General features: G+C 40.3%; 1 protein-coding gene across 1 annotated transcript in view; it reads left to right on the forward strand.

Moving 5' to 3' along the window:
- Positions 1-1,831: 1,831 nt before the first annotated feature.
- Positions 1,832-15,024, forward strand: part of GNPAT (glyceronephosphate O-acyltransferase) — a 19,287-nt gene continuing 6,094 nt past the window's right edge. Inside the window, exons 1-11 of the mRNA XM_009329245.1 lie at positions 1,832-1,846; positions 2,081-2,392; positions 4,885-5,061; positions 5,928-6,057; positions 8,645-8,772; positions 9,226-9,301; positions 9,897-10,048; positions 10,139-10,269; positions 10,958-11,181; positions 13,696-13,941; positions 14,664-14,743. Of these exons, the coding sequence (XP_009327520.1) occupies positions 1,832-1,846; positions 2,081-2,392; positions 4,885-5,061; positions 5,928-6,057; positions 8,645-8,772; positions 9,226-9,301; positions 9,897-10,048; positions 10,139-10,269; positions 10,958-11,181; positions 13,696-13,941; positions 14,664-14,743 (1,671 nt within the window). The remainder of the gene's footprint in view (positions 1,847-2,080; positions 2,393-4,884; positions 5,062-5,927; positions 6,058-8,644; positions 8,773-9,225; positions 9,302-9,896; positions 10,049-10,138; positions 10,270-10,957; positions 11,182-13,695; positions 13,942-14,663; positions 14,744-15,024) is intronic.

Here is a 15,024-nt window from a genome sequence, read left to right on the forward strand (position 1 = left end):
CTAAGGTGGCCTTTGCAAAACTCCGCTCACCAGAGCCGTGTTGGGGAGCGGCTGTAGCAGCGCGGTGACTGCTGATGTGGCTGATGATACCCGAGCTGAGTGCTGGGTTTCTTTGTCTGAGTTTCGTGTAGTTGCACGTTGCAGGATTTAAACTTTGGTAATTGAAATAAAAGTGAGAGTTTCTGAGCGATGGCTTGTCACATCTAAGTAGGTGTATACTTAGAGCCAACTAATATTTTCTGATACTACTCTGAGCTATCTTTTTTGCTGTTACAGGAGATAAGGTTGGGGTTTTTTCTGTTTTATTTTTAATCAAGGGGGTTGATATAAGGTGTCAATGGCAACAGATGGCCAGCAAACTATTTCCAGTCTTCTTAATAGTTCTTAGCTTACTTGGCTCTTACGAAACACCAACTGGTTGAAAGCTGTGGAAGAAGACAGACTGAAAACTGTAGTGCTAAACCATACAGGCAAAAAAACCCTGAAAGTTTTAAATTAATATGGGCCTGGGTTTAATACTTTTTATAGGATTGTTTTAAGAGTCCCTGGAGACTCAGTTCTGCAGTTACTGTGGGACAATCCTCTAAACTATGATAGTGGAGAGGCGTTAGACGATCTACCAAATGCTACTGTAGTAGAAGGATGGTATCCAAATTTGACTATGCTGTGTGGGGAAGAGAATGAGAAGGTCAAACATTATAGTAGGATTTGTGTTCTCTGATAAAATGAAATTGGATTTTGATACAGTTGAGGCTTTGAAGGATTTTTTTTGTGGTTCTTCAGTGGAGCTATTCCTGATTTTGGGTTTTTTGTTTTGTTTTGCCAAATGATCTTGTGTTGACGAATGGACAGGAACAAAATGTTTGCCCTCTACTTACTTTAAACGTCAGCTGTTTTTGATAGTGTTGCTGATGTGGCTGTGGTCAGCTGGCAGTGAAACCTGACTCCCTCTCCCAAGGTTGAAAAGCCAGCTGCCACTGCTGGGCATTTTGCTTATCTGTTCCTGGTGTCCTCCCGGCTGTTTGCTGGCCAGGCTTTCCTTTGGACACTGGAAAAGGTCACTGTAAGAGCCCATGAAACAACATGTTTTATCCTTCATTGTCAGACTGGTTCTGCACAGGTTGTATATAGGGAGAGGAGGCAGAATGAATGAAAATGCAGCCTGTGCTACACTTCAAGTGGTGCTCTAAGGGAAGACATAAGCATTTTATTTTAGCATCTTCTAATAAATGTGCTTGATCATAACCAATACTTTTATATTTGTGTTTCACAGAGGCTTGCTCCAGTTGCCTTGCTTGTCTGGTGGCTATTGCTGCTGTTTTGAAGTTTAGAGAAATACAATGTCGGTTTTGGAAAGATTGAGGGGTCACTCATACAGACTGTGGTATTATATAGGAGATAATAGGAGACATCTCTCTCCAGCGCAGGGGATGCCTACTGAATCAAGGGGAAGAGTTTTGTCACTGAGATTTCTGCAGCAGGACGGATCCACGATTAGTTCTTGATGTACCGTTTGTTTTCCTGCTTAGCAGTGGTGGTGGTTACTCAGAGGCTGTGCTCTCTTTTCACCTGCGTGCGCACCATATTGTGTTTTGATCTTCACGTGGCTGATAAGGTTTTTTTTGGTTTGTTCCCGCCTGGCTGTGTTTTATGTACCCTGTGTCCAAGCTTGATGAAAGCCAGCGCAAACCACCAAGGTCCCAGATGCAACTTAAAGTAGCAGGGATTATTTTCTTGTGCTGATGACTGTGTTTTTATGTCATTCATGGCATTGTCTTCATGCAGCTGCAAGAGTTGGAATCAAAGGTGTTTTAGTTAATACCTATTAATCATGGAGAGGCTGGAGGCAAGGCACTTTAGCTTTCAAAGCCCAGGTGTTCTCTCAGCTTCTTCCTGTTGGGCAAAATAAAGTAATGTGGCATAGGGTGATTTAGGGATGTTTGCAGTTGGAAAGGGTTGAGGTTTTTTTGTTGGTGTTTGGTTTTTTTTCTTTTCTTTTTTGTTTCTTTCTGTTTGCGGCGTTGTTCCAAGCAGGCAACACTTGTTCATGCACTCGGAATGTAGAATGCAGACACTGTAGATAGCTAAAAAAACCCCCAAACATTGCAAAAGTGTTGCACACTGTTATTTTGGTAGTGTAGCCAAGCAGACCACTGAATGGCTCGAGACAGTGTCTCATTCTTTATTTGTATGTTCCCAGCAGAAAGAGCTCACGTCAAAGAAAAGAGATGAGTTTGAAGATATCTTGGAGGAAAGACGATTGTCCAGCGACTTGAGATACGCGATGAAATGTTATACTCCTGTGATCTACAAAGGACTTTCACCTTGCAAGCCAAACGCTATTAAAAGTGCTGTTCTCCAGTCAGAGCAAGTTCAATACGTTATCAAGCAGGTGAGGCTGGACACTGAGCTGTAAGACCAGGTAGACTGAACACAGCCAAACTTTGTGTAGCAGCAGGGAAAAAAAGATTATTGCTGACCTTGTCAAACACGATAGCTGTAGTTTGAAAGATGGTCCAAAAAATCAGTAACTTGAGAGCCGTACTCTTTTGGCAGGAAAAACAAATACTGATTTACCACGGAGTTGCCACTGAAGCTGTTAGATAGCTCGTTCATGAAATAGCATTTTGATTTTGCACATACGACACTTCACCATCTAACTTACCCAGTGTGCTTGACTACTTTTTTTTTCCCCCCCCTCCTCCACTGTCCTTGCCACAGAGCAGCATTGTGAAAGACATAAGCGCTCTCCTTCTTAGTAGACATTTTTGTACTTTGTGAATGTCTTGTACTTTGTGGATGTCTTGTAGGAATTTCATAGGCTAGTGATGTATTTATTAATCGGTCATAAATGCTACATTCCCTAAAATGAGAGTTACATTTCACAGAGAATTCTTTTGACTTAGAAACACTGTCTAAAATGTAACCGTATTTTTGTTTTAACATGAAGGGCAGCTACCACTTTGTAATGAATGAAATATTTTATATTCAAACTGGCTGATATTTTACATTGTGTTGGAATGGCTGAAATAAGAGTGTGTGTTAGTTAGCAGAGTAACTATTTTCAGTGTTCAAGAAAAATAATTCCAGGCCAACAGAAGTATATAAGAAGTTTTGGTTAGTCCTGAGTGAGTGGCTACCATAAATTTTTTCTTTTTTTTTTTTTTTTTAAATGGTCAATGTTACCTATATCAAAACTTGTTACGATGTGACAAACTAAACCATGTCCTACAAAGCAGTCCTGTTGCCATTGTGAATCGCAAAGTAGTATGAAATTAAAAAAAACTGAATCTTTCAACTTTAAAAACACTAAAACATTTACTGAAAGAAAATATTTTACAGAGGATTTGACAGAAAGACATTTGTGTGATGTTTTCTTCTGAAGTGCCGCTTTTTTGATGGAAAATGATTTTGATGGATGTTTTCTCGGCTAGCATCAAGTGGTTGAAGGGGGTTAGTAGTCCTGCCATTGCAACCTGGTTATCAGCTTTGCACTAGAGATTACTGAAACTATCTGACTGGGACTATCTTGGGCAATATGCCCAACAGTCTGCGATTAGTGTGCCTGCTGTCTGGGCAGAGTTTACACAGGCGTACTAGAATTTGTTCTTGTGACAAATTGCTGAGGTTGCTAACATTCAGTATGTGAAATTAAGTGCATTTGTTTGTTTTAGCTTGCTATATGTGACTAGTCTGGTTTTTTGATTCCTGATTTTGGGGAGTAAGTGCCTAGCTCTGTAGTGGATGTGCACTTAATTCGCACAGGATCAACTGTGTGGTAAGCCTTTTACTAGTGAATGAGAACAGTATCTCTTCCCCTAGTGAAGAATGAGAATAATTTTTTCGCTTCCTAAGAGAGATTGATTTTCTCAGGCTCAAGTGGAAGCGGTTTTTGGCTTCTTTAACTGGTTAAAATAATCAGTTATAGCTACACGTGGAAATACACAGGATGAAGGATAATGCCTTTATTAAAACACAGTTGAACCTGTGTACCACGGTAGATATGATAGTAAGGTCACATATGGAGGTAGATTGGAGGAGATGGGTTTTCTCATGTGTCACAAAATAGAAATAATAGGTATGCAGTGCTGGCCTCTAAACAGCCGTGCTTTTTTAGAGGCTTTTTCTTCTGCCATTCCTCCTCTTTCCTCCTCCGTGTTCAGTAAAAGGCATGTTCCTCATTCCATAACAGTAGAAGACTAATTTTTCAATTAAATATTTCTAGATTCAAAGTATTAGATAGGAGGGACGACCATTATTTAAGTCTGTTTTAAGAAACTTCAAAAGGGAACGTGCATAGCAACAGAAAAAAGATCATTGATATGCAGAGTTCGTAGAGACAGTGCTTTGTATGCATTTCAGCTAGCCATTGCCAAAGTAATACATTACAAAGAAATTCAAGCGTGATAGGGCTGAGGTTCTTCAGCCAAGTCTTAAAATCTAACCCAAATGCACTTCAAAGATTGATGTTGTGAATATCTCTGCAAACATAGGTTTCATTTTACTAGTCAAAGAAAATTGTGCACAGCCTTCTTCAGACCAATAATATAGGAACTGTTCTTCGAACTTAAATCTCCTCTGAAGGTGCTACAGGTTAAAACATTCAGATGCTGTGTTTGGGGGGGGGGAATTATTGCACACCCTCCCCCACGCCATTGACATCTAAGCTCATTCTTGATTTTGAACAGCTTTAACTTGGCTTTCTTTTGTTGGCTGACACCGAACAGGTTCTGTGTGATTAGATGCATGCCTATCACATAAAATAAAATCTTGCTGACTATTGCAGTAGTTCTGCCATAATTGTTGTGGCACATAGAATGGTGCATGGGCAAGGAGAAGGGAACAGCATTTGACCACTGTTTTGTTTGTTTTGTTTCTCTTTAGTTAGCAAAAGAGATGGGAGAATCACCTGATATTATTCAAGAAGAAGCCACGGAAATCCTGGATGAGATGGGCCACAGTATGCAATTAGGAGCTGTCAGATTTTTTGCCTTTACTCTGAGCAAAATATTTAAACGGCTTTTCCAAAGAGTTTGTGTGAATGAAGAAGGAATGCAGAGAGTAAGTAGTGGTGGGGGGAAAAAAAAAGTTACAGTGTTTTCATACAGGTCACTTGGACAAAGACTCTAATCTTCGCTCCAAGTGACAAATATGAAAAATACCCTTTGGAAAAAAAAGACTGCACTTGTGTTTATTACTGCATTTCTTAATAAGTGTGGGGGGAAAGACAGATGGTATATAAGTATTTTAGAGGCAAACTGTCAGCAGGACTTTTTGCACATTTTCCAAATGCTTCCTATGGTAAGGAATACTTGCAGTCATGTGTCAGTGATTCTGTTAGATCAGCCACTGAGAGAGCTTTTCTATCTGATACTGTCAATTTAATAATGCATTTAGCTGAATTGGGGGTGAAAACCTAATGTTATGTGGCTGAGTGGGTTGGCTGTTCTGCAAAACCTTCATACAGCTAAGAGTGGTGAAACATTGTGCACCTTCTGAGGCAGGAGAGGCTTTAAGTTTGCCCCAGTTCCCTGGGGAGCTGTTGTCCCCCTGTTTCATTGCAGAATGCTGCTGTTCTGGAGGGTGCAGTGCGTTCCCTGGAAGACAGCAATGTCAGCCCTTACAGCCCCTCTTGGGTTTCCCATCCCCATCAAAAGGGATTTGAATTAGACTATCACATAATGCGGTGGCCCTGGCTTTTGAGTCCTGTGATGCTTGTGAACCACAGGTTGCTAGTCTGGAAACTACTGCTCCAAATTTCCTATGGTTCCATGCTGAAAAAGGTATAGAGTATGTGGACAGAGAAACCACTGTCAAACAAATCGGCTTCTGTTTGCCTTAAGCCCTGTGAAGGTCTGTATTTGCAAATTTCAACAGTCAGTCTGTAAATATTGGAACAATATTGTTTATGCTGGTTTTTTTTTCAGTTGCAACACGCCATTCAGGAGCATCCAGTTGTACTGCTGCCCAGTCACCGAAGCTATGTAGACTTTTTGATGCTGTCTTATTTGCTATATACGTATGACTTGGCTTTGCCTGTCATTGCTGCAGGAATAGGCAAGTATGTTCTTTTAACAATGTTTTCAGGATTCAGAGAACCGGTAGCAAGGGGTCTTGTAGCTGCTACTATAAGTAGTTGTGTTTAACTTCTGTTCCAAATAGGTCTTGTTAAACCCTCCTTGGGTGAAATGCTTACAGCATCTGAAAGCTTCTCATCGGCGCCGAGTCCAATCAAAAGCGAATTTTTTCATAGCAAGTTTGCCCAGAAGGACCCCATCTGCAGACCTAAGGCTGGGGCAAAGATAGGTGTTGTGAAGAAGACTTCTATATTGCTTTTTTTTCACCTGGGAACAGGTGAAAACTTGCCAAAGAGCTACTGTGTATGCAGAACCTTTTGTGACACTTTATACAGTTTTAAGTGCAGCCATAGTAGCCAGATATGAAGTGCCAGCCACCTCGTGCTTGTTGCTGATGCGACTGGTTCCCTTGAAGCATTGGCAGAACTCTGTTATGTGAAGTGCTGAGAGCAGAGCTGGCTGGGAAACGAAATTTCACATCAGAGGTCACGATTTTGGACATAATTCTAAAGCAGATGAAGCCAGTATATTTGCGGGAAACAATTCTTGAAGACTTTAACAGTAAATATCTTCTGAGTTAATGTGCTTTTTGAAAATCCAGACTCTGGCAGCACTTACCTGAGAAACCTGATCTTGGAAGTCTTGGGTATCAGCCAGGTCTTCTAAGCAGGCAGACGACAACCACAGGTCTAGTGCAGTGCTGTAATGTACACAGGCAAGCTAGCAAAGGTCTGGGAACCTACTACTCTACTGTAGTCTTACTTTTCCAATCAAGAGGTTAGGAAGACCAGTAGAAAATCAGCAGAAGCTGGGAGAATGTGCTTTCTAGGGAAGACCAGATTCTGCTGGTCTTCGAGTTAGTGGAATCTTGCCTCTGGGTGATGCAGGCTAGATTCTGGTGAATTCAGAAGTTGATGTCTCATAGCTGCCTTGATCAAGGTGTTGCAGCTGCTTACCTGTCGCGTATTGTTCAGAATCTGCTCACATGCTGTCATAGGTGTCAGTGTAATCCTTTGCTGACTTTTGGATTAGACCCGCTTTGAGTTTTGGGCCTCAAAACAGTATCTTAAGATACTATTAGTTTAGCTTAGAGGGATTTGTTTAGTAATTATTTTTTTTTTAAGTGTTTTGGAGTCAAAGTTCTTCAGCTTGATTATACTGCTGCATGTGTGTATTATTTTAAACTCCTCTGGAGAAAACACAGTTCTCTATGGTTGTAGTTGTATTTACTGCATATTGTGTTAGGTGTTCACATGATGGGGTTTACAAACTCACTCTCAAAGTGGTAGTTGTGTTGAGTGGAGGGACACTGTCCTGATATAGGTGGTAAGTGCCTCTGCTTTGTTAGTTACTGCTTGGCTTCAAGTAGCATACAGACAGATCTGTATGTAGGGGATTAGCTAAGGGAAGGTAAACAGTTGCCAGCACACCAGAGTACATGCTCACAGAGAACATTAGTGGGAATTTGGCTGGTGCTGGGATCGTGTTTCTGTCTCAGGTCATGGGAGCAAGTCAGATTAGAGGCACAGAGCTGGTGAGGTGGCGTGGGCTTGAGGTATGTGAAAGTTTCAGTCCCAGTTTGTGCGGTGGCAGTGTGTGGTGGGGAGATGCGTTGGGCATGCAGCCAGCATCCTGGTTGGGGGGTTGAGTATGTGGCAGGAGGGTGGAAGTAAGGGAGGGGATAGAGTCTGTGTTGTGGTGAGAGAGGGAGGGTAGTAGGAGAGTAAAGGAAAAAGATGGACCTCTGCACATGGGAAGCTCTGACAGCTGCTATTGCTGCCCAGGGTCCTGTAGCCAATTTCCTTTTATCTATTTTTTCTTAGAGAGAGATATCTATCTATCTCACATACATGCGTATGTGTGACATATTATATGACACCTTCAAGGCAGTCATTGTCAGCATTGCAGCTGGAAATGTGAGTTTACTGAGTGAATATCTGTTCTCGAGTGTTTCATGGATTGAGGTGGCAAGGAGGTTGAAGCGGCACATGGCCAGTTGCTGTGTGGACTTGTTTTAAATGCTTCCCGAAGAAATTTGTTAACTTTGAGTGCTACCTGGTTTTGACCAGTTAAGTGTTGACCGTCATTGCTTAAAACTAGAAAACTAGAAAAAATTTTAGCTGGTTTGGTGTACCCCTCCCGAAGGAACGAGTCAGGATCATAAATGGTATAATATAGTGTAATTAGTCAGTTAATCTCTAGTGTCTTCTAGGATACATTCAGTGGTGACTGATCTTTCTGAAGATGAGTGAGACAGTGTACTTCAAAAACTTAGTCTTTATTATGGTTGAAATCTGGCCATCTGAATTATGAAAATAAATTGCTCTGAGTGAATGCTGCTTACAAAAAAAAATTGAAAGCATATTATAATATGCCATTCATGTCTACATAAGTCTTGCTAGACAATCTGAAAGCAAATAAAGGTATTTGCAACAACAGAATCCTTGAGAGAGATCATCTTTATTCTGGTAATTGAATCAGTGTATTAGAGAAAGTGTTTGATTCTGCTGGCTGATATTAATAAGTTTTGTGTGTGTGGTTTTGTTTTCTGTTTGATTGTTTTTCAGATTTCCTAGGAATGAAAATAGTTGGTGAGCTGCTACGAAGGGCAGGTGCCTTTTTTATGCGACGTTCTTTCGGTGGGAACAGACTCTACTGGGCAGTGTTTGCTGAATATGTAAAAACGATGTTACGGGTAAATAAATTACTGAACTCTCAATATGTATGCTTAAGAAATACTCTGTTGGAATGATTCATGTGAAATATGGATGATGTTATAGCTATGTGATTGAAAGTCTTCACCGTGATCTGATTAACTGCGTTTTACCTCAGAATTGCTGTAGGTGAAGAGCATGCACGCACTCTGTTATTATAGTTCAGCAGTAGGTGGTAAATAAAATGCTGCTCGTCAGTTGCTTTGGATCATGTGCCCATATCTCATGACTGACACAATATTTTTGTAATTTAACTATATGGTGTGGCAAATACAATCGATGAATATAGGCTTAGAGATGACTGAAGTTCGACACGCATGACTTCCATTAAAAAAAATTACTTACGTTTTAAGTACTTAAAACTATTTGTGGGCAGTAAAGAAGAAATGTTTTTATTTTTCTGACCAGCTTTTTTTTTTGTTTTGCTTTGGAAGAGTGGCTATGCCCCAATTGAATTTTTTCTCGAAGGGACTAGAAGCCGCACCGCCAAGACTCTGACTCCAAAGTTTGGTAGGTTTGTTGAAAACTTGGAACTTTTTACGATTATTAGTGTTTTCATTAGTGGCTGTGTGCTTCGTTAAGTTCTTCAGGCAGCAAGGGATGTTAAAGTGGTGGGAAATTGGTGAGGTCTGTCAGAGTAGTGGAAAACTATGGTTAGAGTTCCAAGGCCATACAAAGAACAGCAATACACATCTCTTGCACACTACTGCTTTCTCTCCCTTTGCCCCGTTGTGTACTTAATTGCATAACTCTTCCCCATTTTCTTTCTAGAAAATAGGTGTCCCCTTACCAGCAGAGAAATATTGTAAGCTAACTGTAAAAGCAATTGGGAATCTTTAGAAGGAAGATGCTGTGCGAGCGCAGATCAGTGCTGCTGAAAAGAGTACAAATAGTTGTCCAAACGCATTGCTTACGTTTACCTTCTGTTTTAAAGCTTGGGCGATGTCTTGTTCTCTCTTCAAGCAAGCAGAAGCATAAGCACAGTGCACACATATTAGCAGTTTCTAAAATTTGAAGATACCTTTTTCAAAGTTAAATGGCAGTTGCTTTTCCCTCCTTGAAAAAGACAGGTGATTCACTTTTTTTCTTTTTTTTCAATTTGCAGGTCTTCTCAGCATTGTGATGGAACCATTTTTTAAATGTGAAGTCTTTGACACGTACCTTGTTCCCATCAGCATCAGCTATGAGAGGATATTAGAAGAATCTCTCTATGCTTATGAACTCCTAGGAGTCCCAAAGCCCAAAGAATCTACATCTGTATGTAAATTCCTTAAGAACAGAACATAGGTGGGTGTATACACACCCTGTAGCACCAAAATGTGAGTTTTGCTCTTCCTGTTTTCTTAGGGGTTGTTAAAAGCCAGAAGAATCCTCAGTGACAATTTTGGTACCATACATATCTACGTTGGCCAGCCGGTATCACTTAGAACCTTGGCATCTGGGAGAATCAATCGGTGCCCATACAATTTGGTTCCCAGGTACCACATCTTTCCATGGTGTATGCACAGGAAAAGCGTTTGTTTAGTCCTCACCTATGTAAAATAATTAAGATGTTCTCTTGTACTTTGTTTTCAACTTCTCTCATCTCCCCTCCACCTGACTATTTAGACCGCTGAACCTGTTTTGTCTGAGCAGAGGCTTATCATGCTTGTGATTGGGTGTTTCTGAAACAGGTTGTTACTTGCATAGCTTTGTACTGTGTCGGGAAGATGCCATTTTAAAAATTAATGATGATGCACGAGCCAGGCAAAGCTCTGTTTTCTGAGAATTCGGTGTTTTTGCCACTTAAAAATGCCACCTTTCTATCCCTTCTTGCTTTATTACTGCAAACTGTTATGTGATCATGTGCCAGGGAGCTGTAGCTATGACTGGATTGGGTGGCTTTTGCAATTTGTTATATAAAACATAATGCTTTTGAATTTTTTTTTTTAAGATAGCAAGTGTACAGCATCAATGCAGAGATCTGTGTTTCAAATACTATCATGAAGCTACTGATGTTTTGCTCTGTACTTCTGTGCTACATAGCACATAGATAGAATCACCCTCCAGATGTTAGGTGCTATAAAGTAGTTATGGATCTGGGAGCAATACAGAAGAAAAAGGCAGGGTGTGATATATATTCCAGTTTTTGGAGCTCTTTACCTTGAACTGCATTGTTCTTTTCAGGCATCTTCCCCAAAAGCCATCTGAAGATATCCAAGAATTTGTCAGTGATGTAGCTTATAAAATGGAGCTCCTGCAAATAGAAAACATGGTTTTGAGCCCGTGGGTGCTAGCTGCCGCTGTCCTGCTCCAGAATTTGCCAGCCATGGATTTTGAACTTCTAATAGAAAAGACCCTGTGGCTTAAAGGCTTAACACAGACTTGTGGAGGATTCATTGAATGGCCTGGTATGCAGAGAAAGTGTTATTTCTATTCCTTTTGTTGCTTATGAAGGATAAATTATATTTCTCTGGAAGCAGTGTATGGTGACAACTTTACAGAATGTTTTCCTCAGAGTTGTAAATGGATTTTAGGGTATGCTAAAAATGATGGTAAAACTTGATAGGTTTTGACTTAGCTTGTAGAAGATAATACTTTGAAAAACAGTTAGGTGGAAGCAGAACAGATCTTTTACTGCTATATCCTGAAGCGTGGAATGAGGGGGAAATTATAAGGTACTTGTATTAGAGCACTGAGATTTGCCTAGTGTCTGTCTTTCTGAACCGTATGTAAGTCACAGGCAATTACCTGATCTGCAGCAGTTAAGTTGGTGTAATGCTATGTTTATTGCTCGATATGGACTATAGAATAAGTTGTTACTGTGGCAAAGAACCAGTGGAAACAAACGGGTGAGAGAAAATCAAAACTCTAAGTTATCTATTTATTTCTAAATTTCACTTTACCCCCAGGAACAGTGATGACTTTTGGGGAGAAGGCTTCTTTGGTGGTTTTATTTATATATTTCTACACACACACACACACACACATTCTTTTTTATATATATAATGTATATATTGGTTGACTCTCCTTCCAAACTTTCTGAACAATTGTTTTAAACTTCTCTCTGTGAGCCAAGGTGACACAGGTAATTAATTTTAGAGCCTCAGGACATAAGTGGTAAAGCTAGCAAAGAAAAATAATGTGTAATGCAAGTACATTTACCTTTTCACTGTAGGTAGGCTTGAACCATGGATCTTTGCTTTTGTAGTCATGTGTATAATCAAGGACCCCTCTCAATACTGCATTAAAGAAATAGGAGCAGGCTACAGTTATAACAGAACTCCATCATTTCTGGAAGAAAACCACTTCTCCTTTCAGGGATCTGCACTGCAGTGAATGCAGACACGGTCTGCTCCCGCCAGACTGGTAAAAGGAAGAATTTCATGGCAATATTTAAACATCATTTAGAATTGTACTGCACAGTAAGCTGAAAAACATATCACATTTGGGTTTGCTTATTTATTTTGTTTATTTTCTTAGCAACAATGAATAAGCTTTTGCTTTAGTAGAGTTGTGATGTAGTCAGGGAATAGCAAAATAGGCATGGTAATGAAATAGAGGAATGACAACAGCTGAGCAGGTTTTGTTGGAGTGTGCTGGCCCTGCTCCAGGCATCAGTTGCGTAGAAACAGGGTTTGTTGTTTTGTTTTGGATTGTCAGTAATTTGAAAGAATAAATATATTCTAAAGGCTAATTTGGTGATGTCACCAAGTCAGCAACTACATGTACCCTGTCCATTCTTCTGTCTCCAAACAGCTAGTTGTTTCTGCCTTTGTCATGCTGTTTGGTTGTTACAGGCAGAACATTTGCTTGGCCGTTAGAAATTTTATATTAAAAACAGGAACTGCAAAATGACTTGCTCAGACTTCTGCTTCTTGTTGCATTGAGAAACTTGGGAGCTTTAGCAAAACTGGAACAAAGTAGGCTGAAAGAGCAAATAAGAGGCAAGGAGATTCTATGCGAAATCTATGTTAAGGGGAAAGACTATGATTTTATTTTTTTTTCCCTCCTGTCAGAGGCTATATTGATTTGATATGCTTGTGGTACTGTGAACATGTAAAGTGTATTTTATTGTTCAGTAAGAAGCGTTTATTGCTTTTTTCCTTGCTGGCCAGAGAGTTCACATTTGATGCAGGGAATGTTTTGGTAGTGTTTAAAGTGTAGGTATTCTAAAAAAGTGTGTATTTGCAAGACTTGATGCTGCTCTTTATCTGAATAAAGTTTGCGGTGTGTCACACTGACAGAAAAGCTTGATCAAAGCCCACAGGTTTGTGAAATTCATGCCTGCCTTTGAAGAACTTTGTTGTTTAAAAAAAACCCTCAAACCACATGCTTCCTTGCTTTAGGCATTTTAAAAGGATTGTCTTACGAAACAAGAAGAGATTTGGCTTTAAGTACAGTCTGGTTTCTCTTTGAGCAGGTATATTATGTAACGATACTTACATTAGGATTTCTTTAAACTTAATTTGGGATGAGGCTTTCCTTGTATATGAGAGTTGAGGAAAAACATTATAAAGACTTGTGCATCTGATTCAAAACTCGTAGTGTCAGAAATGCCTAAGCAAAAGTATGGTCTGCGTTTCCTTACTGATGAATGTAACCATCAAAGAGATCTATCCTCTTTTATTTGGGGGCTCAGAATGCTTGTTCCAGGGACAAAGGAAGTATTTGTCATTGTTAGCAAGTGGAAGAATTTAAAGTACTTTAATTACAGAAATGTATGAACTTTGTTCTCTCCATCTCATGCTATGCCTAGGCTGCCAGTTCCTGGTATGGATTATTTTAGAACATCTCTCTTAACTGAATGTTTGGTGTAATAATTGGTCTTCAGTGATAAAAATTAAATACTGGTGCATTTTAGGCTCTTTCAATACAGTTATGTTCCCTTTTGCATCTTTCTGAGTGTTGCGTTTTCCTGCTAGATAACCTGTGTGCCAAAAAAGCAGTCGTGTCTGGCCTCACCCTGCATTCCAACATTGCTCGCCTGGTTGATGGCCATGTGGTCCTCAATGACAAAGGAGTGGAAGATGGAGCCGTAGGGGAAATCGTCTTTAAGCGCGCTCTGGCCATCCTCATGTGTGCCACCTACAGAAACCAGCTGCTGAACGTGTTTGTGCGTCCATCTCTGGTGGCAGTGGCCTTGCAGATGACACGCAGCTTCAGAAAAGGTGCGTTTGGGTAGCTCTGAGGGCCCGCTGGCTTTGCTCCTTGCACTGTCAGCTGTGAGAGGAGCACAAGGTTCCTGCGACTGCTAGTGGGAGCTCTCTGAGACCGTTATACTCTGGATAAGGTCCCATGGCATAAGGTGGACATGTTGGGAGGGGATGGGGGTATTTTGCTTGCCTTTTTTGTTTGTTTACCTTTTGATACTTTTGAAAGTAGGTATATTCTGCTGAGAGGGCAGGGTTAAGATGAGCTGAGCCCAGTTCTTAAGTGTCTTATTTTGTTGGCGTTTAGCAGGCCGGCTTTTTAGGTTACAAATTACACACAGCTCACACTTGCATACAGTGCAGCCAGTTCTCAGTCTTTCTTCTCTTCCCACTACTGTTTCTGAAGTACTTCAGTGCTTTCCAGTACTTGGCTCTTAAAGAAACTGTTCAGAATACAGACCTCAGTTTTGTGCAGCATCTGATTATGTGCTATTTAATGCACGTTCTGAGAAGCTACAACCCCCCTCCTCTTTCCTTTTGGTAGCAGTTGAATCAAGTGCTTTGAGTACTTCCTGTTCTGTTGTGGTGGTTTCAGCTGTATATGTATGTATGCTTTTAATGTCAAGTCCACATTTTTTTTGAAGTAGGTACTCTCTCTAAAATAAGGAGTAAATGGCTTTTCACTTGCATGTTTTAAATTGTGTTTTTTAAACAACAGTACTTTACAATATTTTTTTCAGAGGAAGTCTATAGCTGCTTCAGCTTCTTGAGAGATGTTTTTTCTGATGAGTTCATCTTCTTTCCTGGCATTTCATTGAAGGTAAAAACATCCTTTATATGAAAATACTGATAGTCGGTGTCGTGGTTTAACCTCAGTTGGCAACTGAGCACCACACAGCCGCTCGCTCACTCCCCTCCCCCCAGGTGGGATGGGGAAGAGAATTAGAAGAGTAAAAGTGAGAAAACTCATGCGTTGAGATAAAAACAGTTTAATAATTGAAATAGAATAAAATCCTAATAATAATGATAAAAGAATATACAAAGCAAATGATGCACAATGCAATTGCTCACCACCCGCCGACCGATGCCCAGCCAGCCCCC

The sequence above is a fragment of the Pygoscelis adeliae genome, unplaced genomic scaffold, assembly GCF_000699105.1.
Source record: "Pygoscelis adeliae isolate BGI_AS28 unplaced genomic scaffold, ASM69910v1 Scaffold77, whole genome shotgun sequence".
In the NCBI taxonomy this organism is placed as follows: Eukaryota; Metazoa; Chordata; class Aves; order Sphenisciformes; family Spheniscidae; genus Pygoscelis; species Pygoscelis adeliae.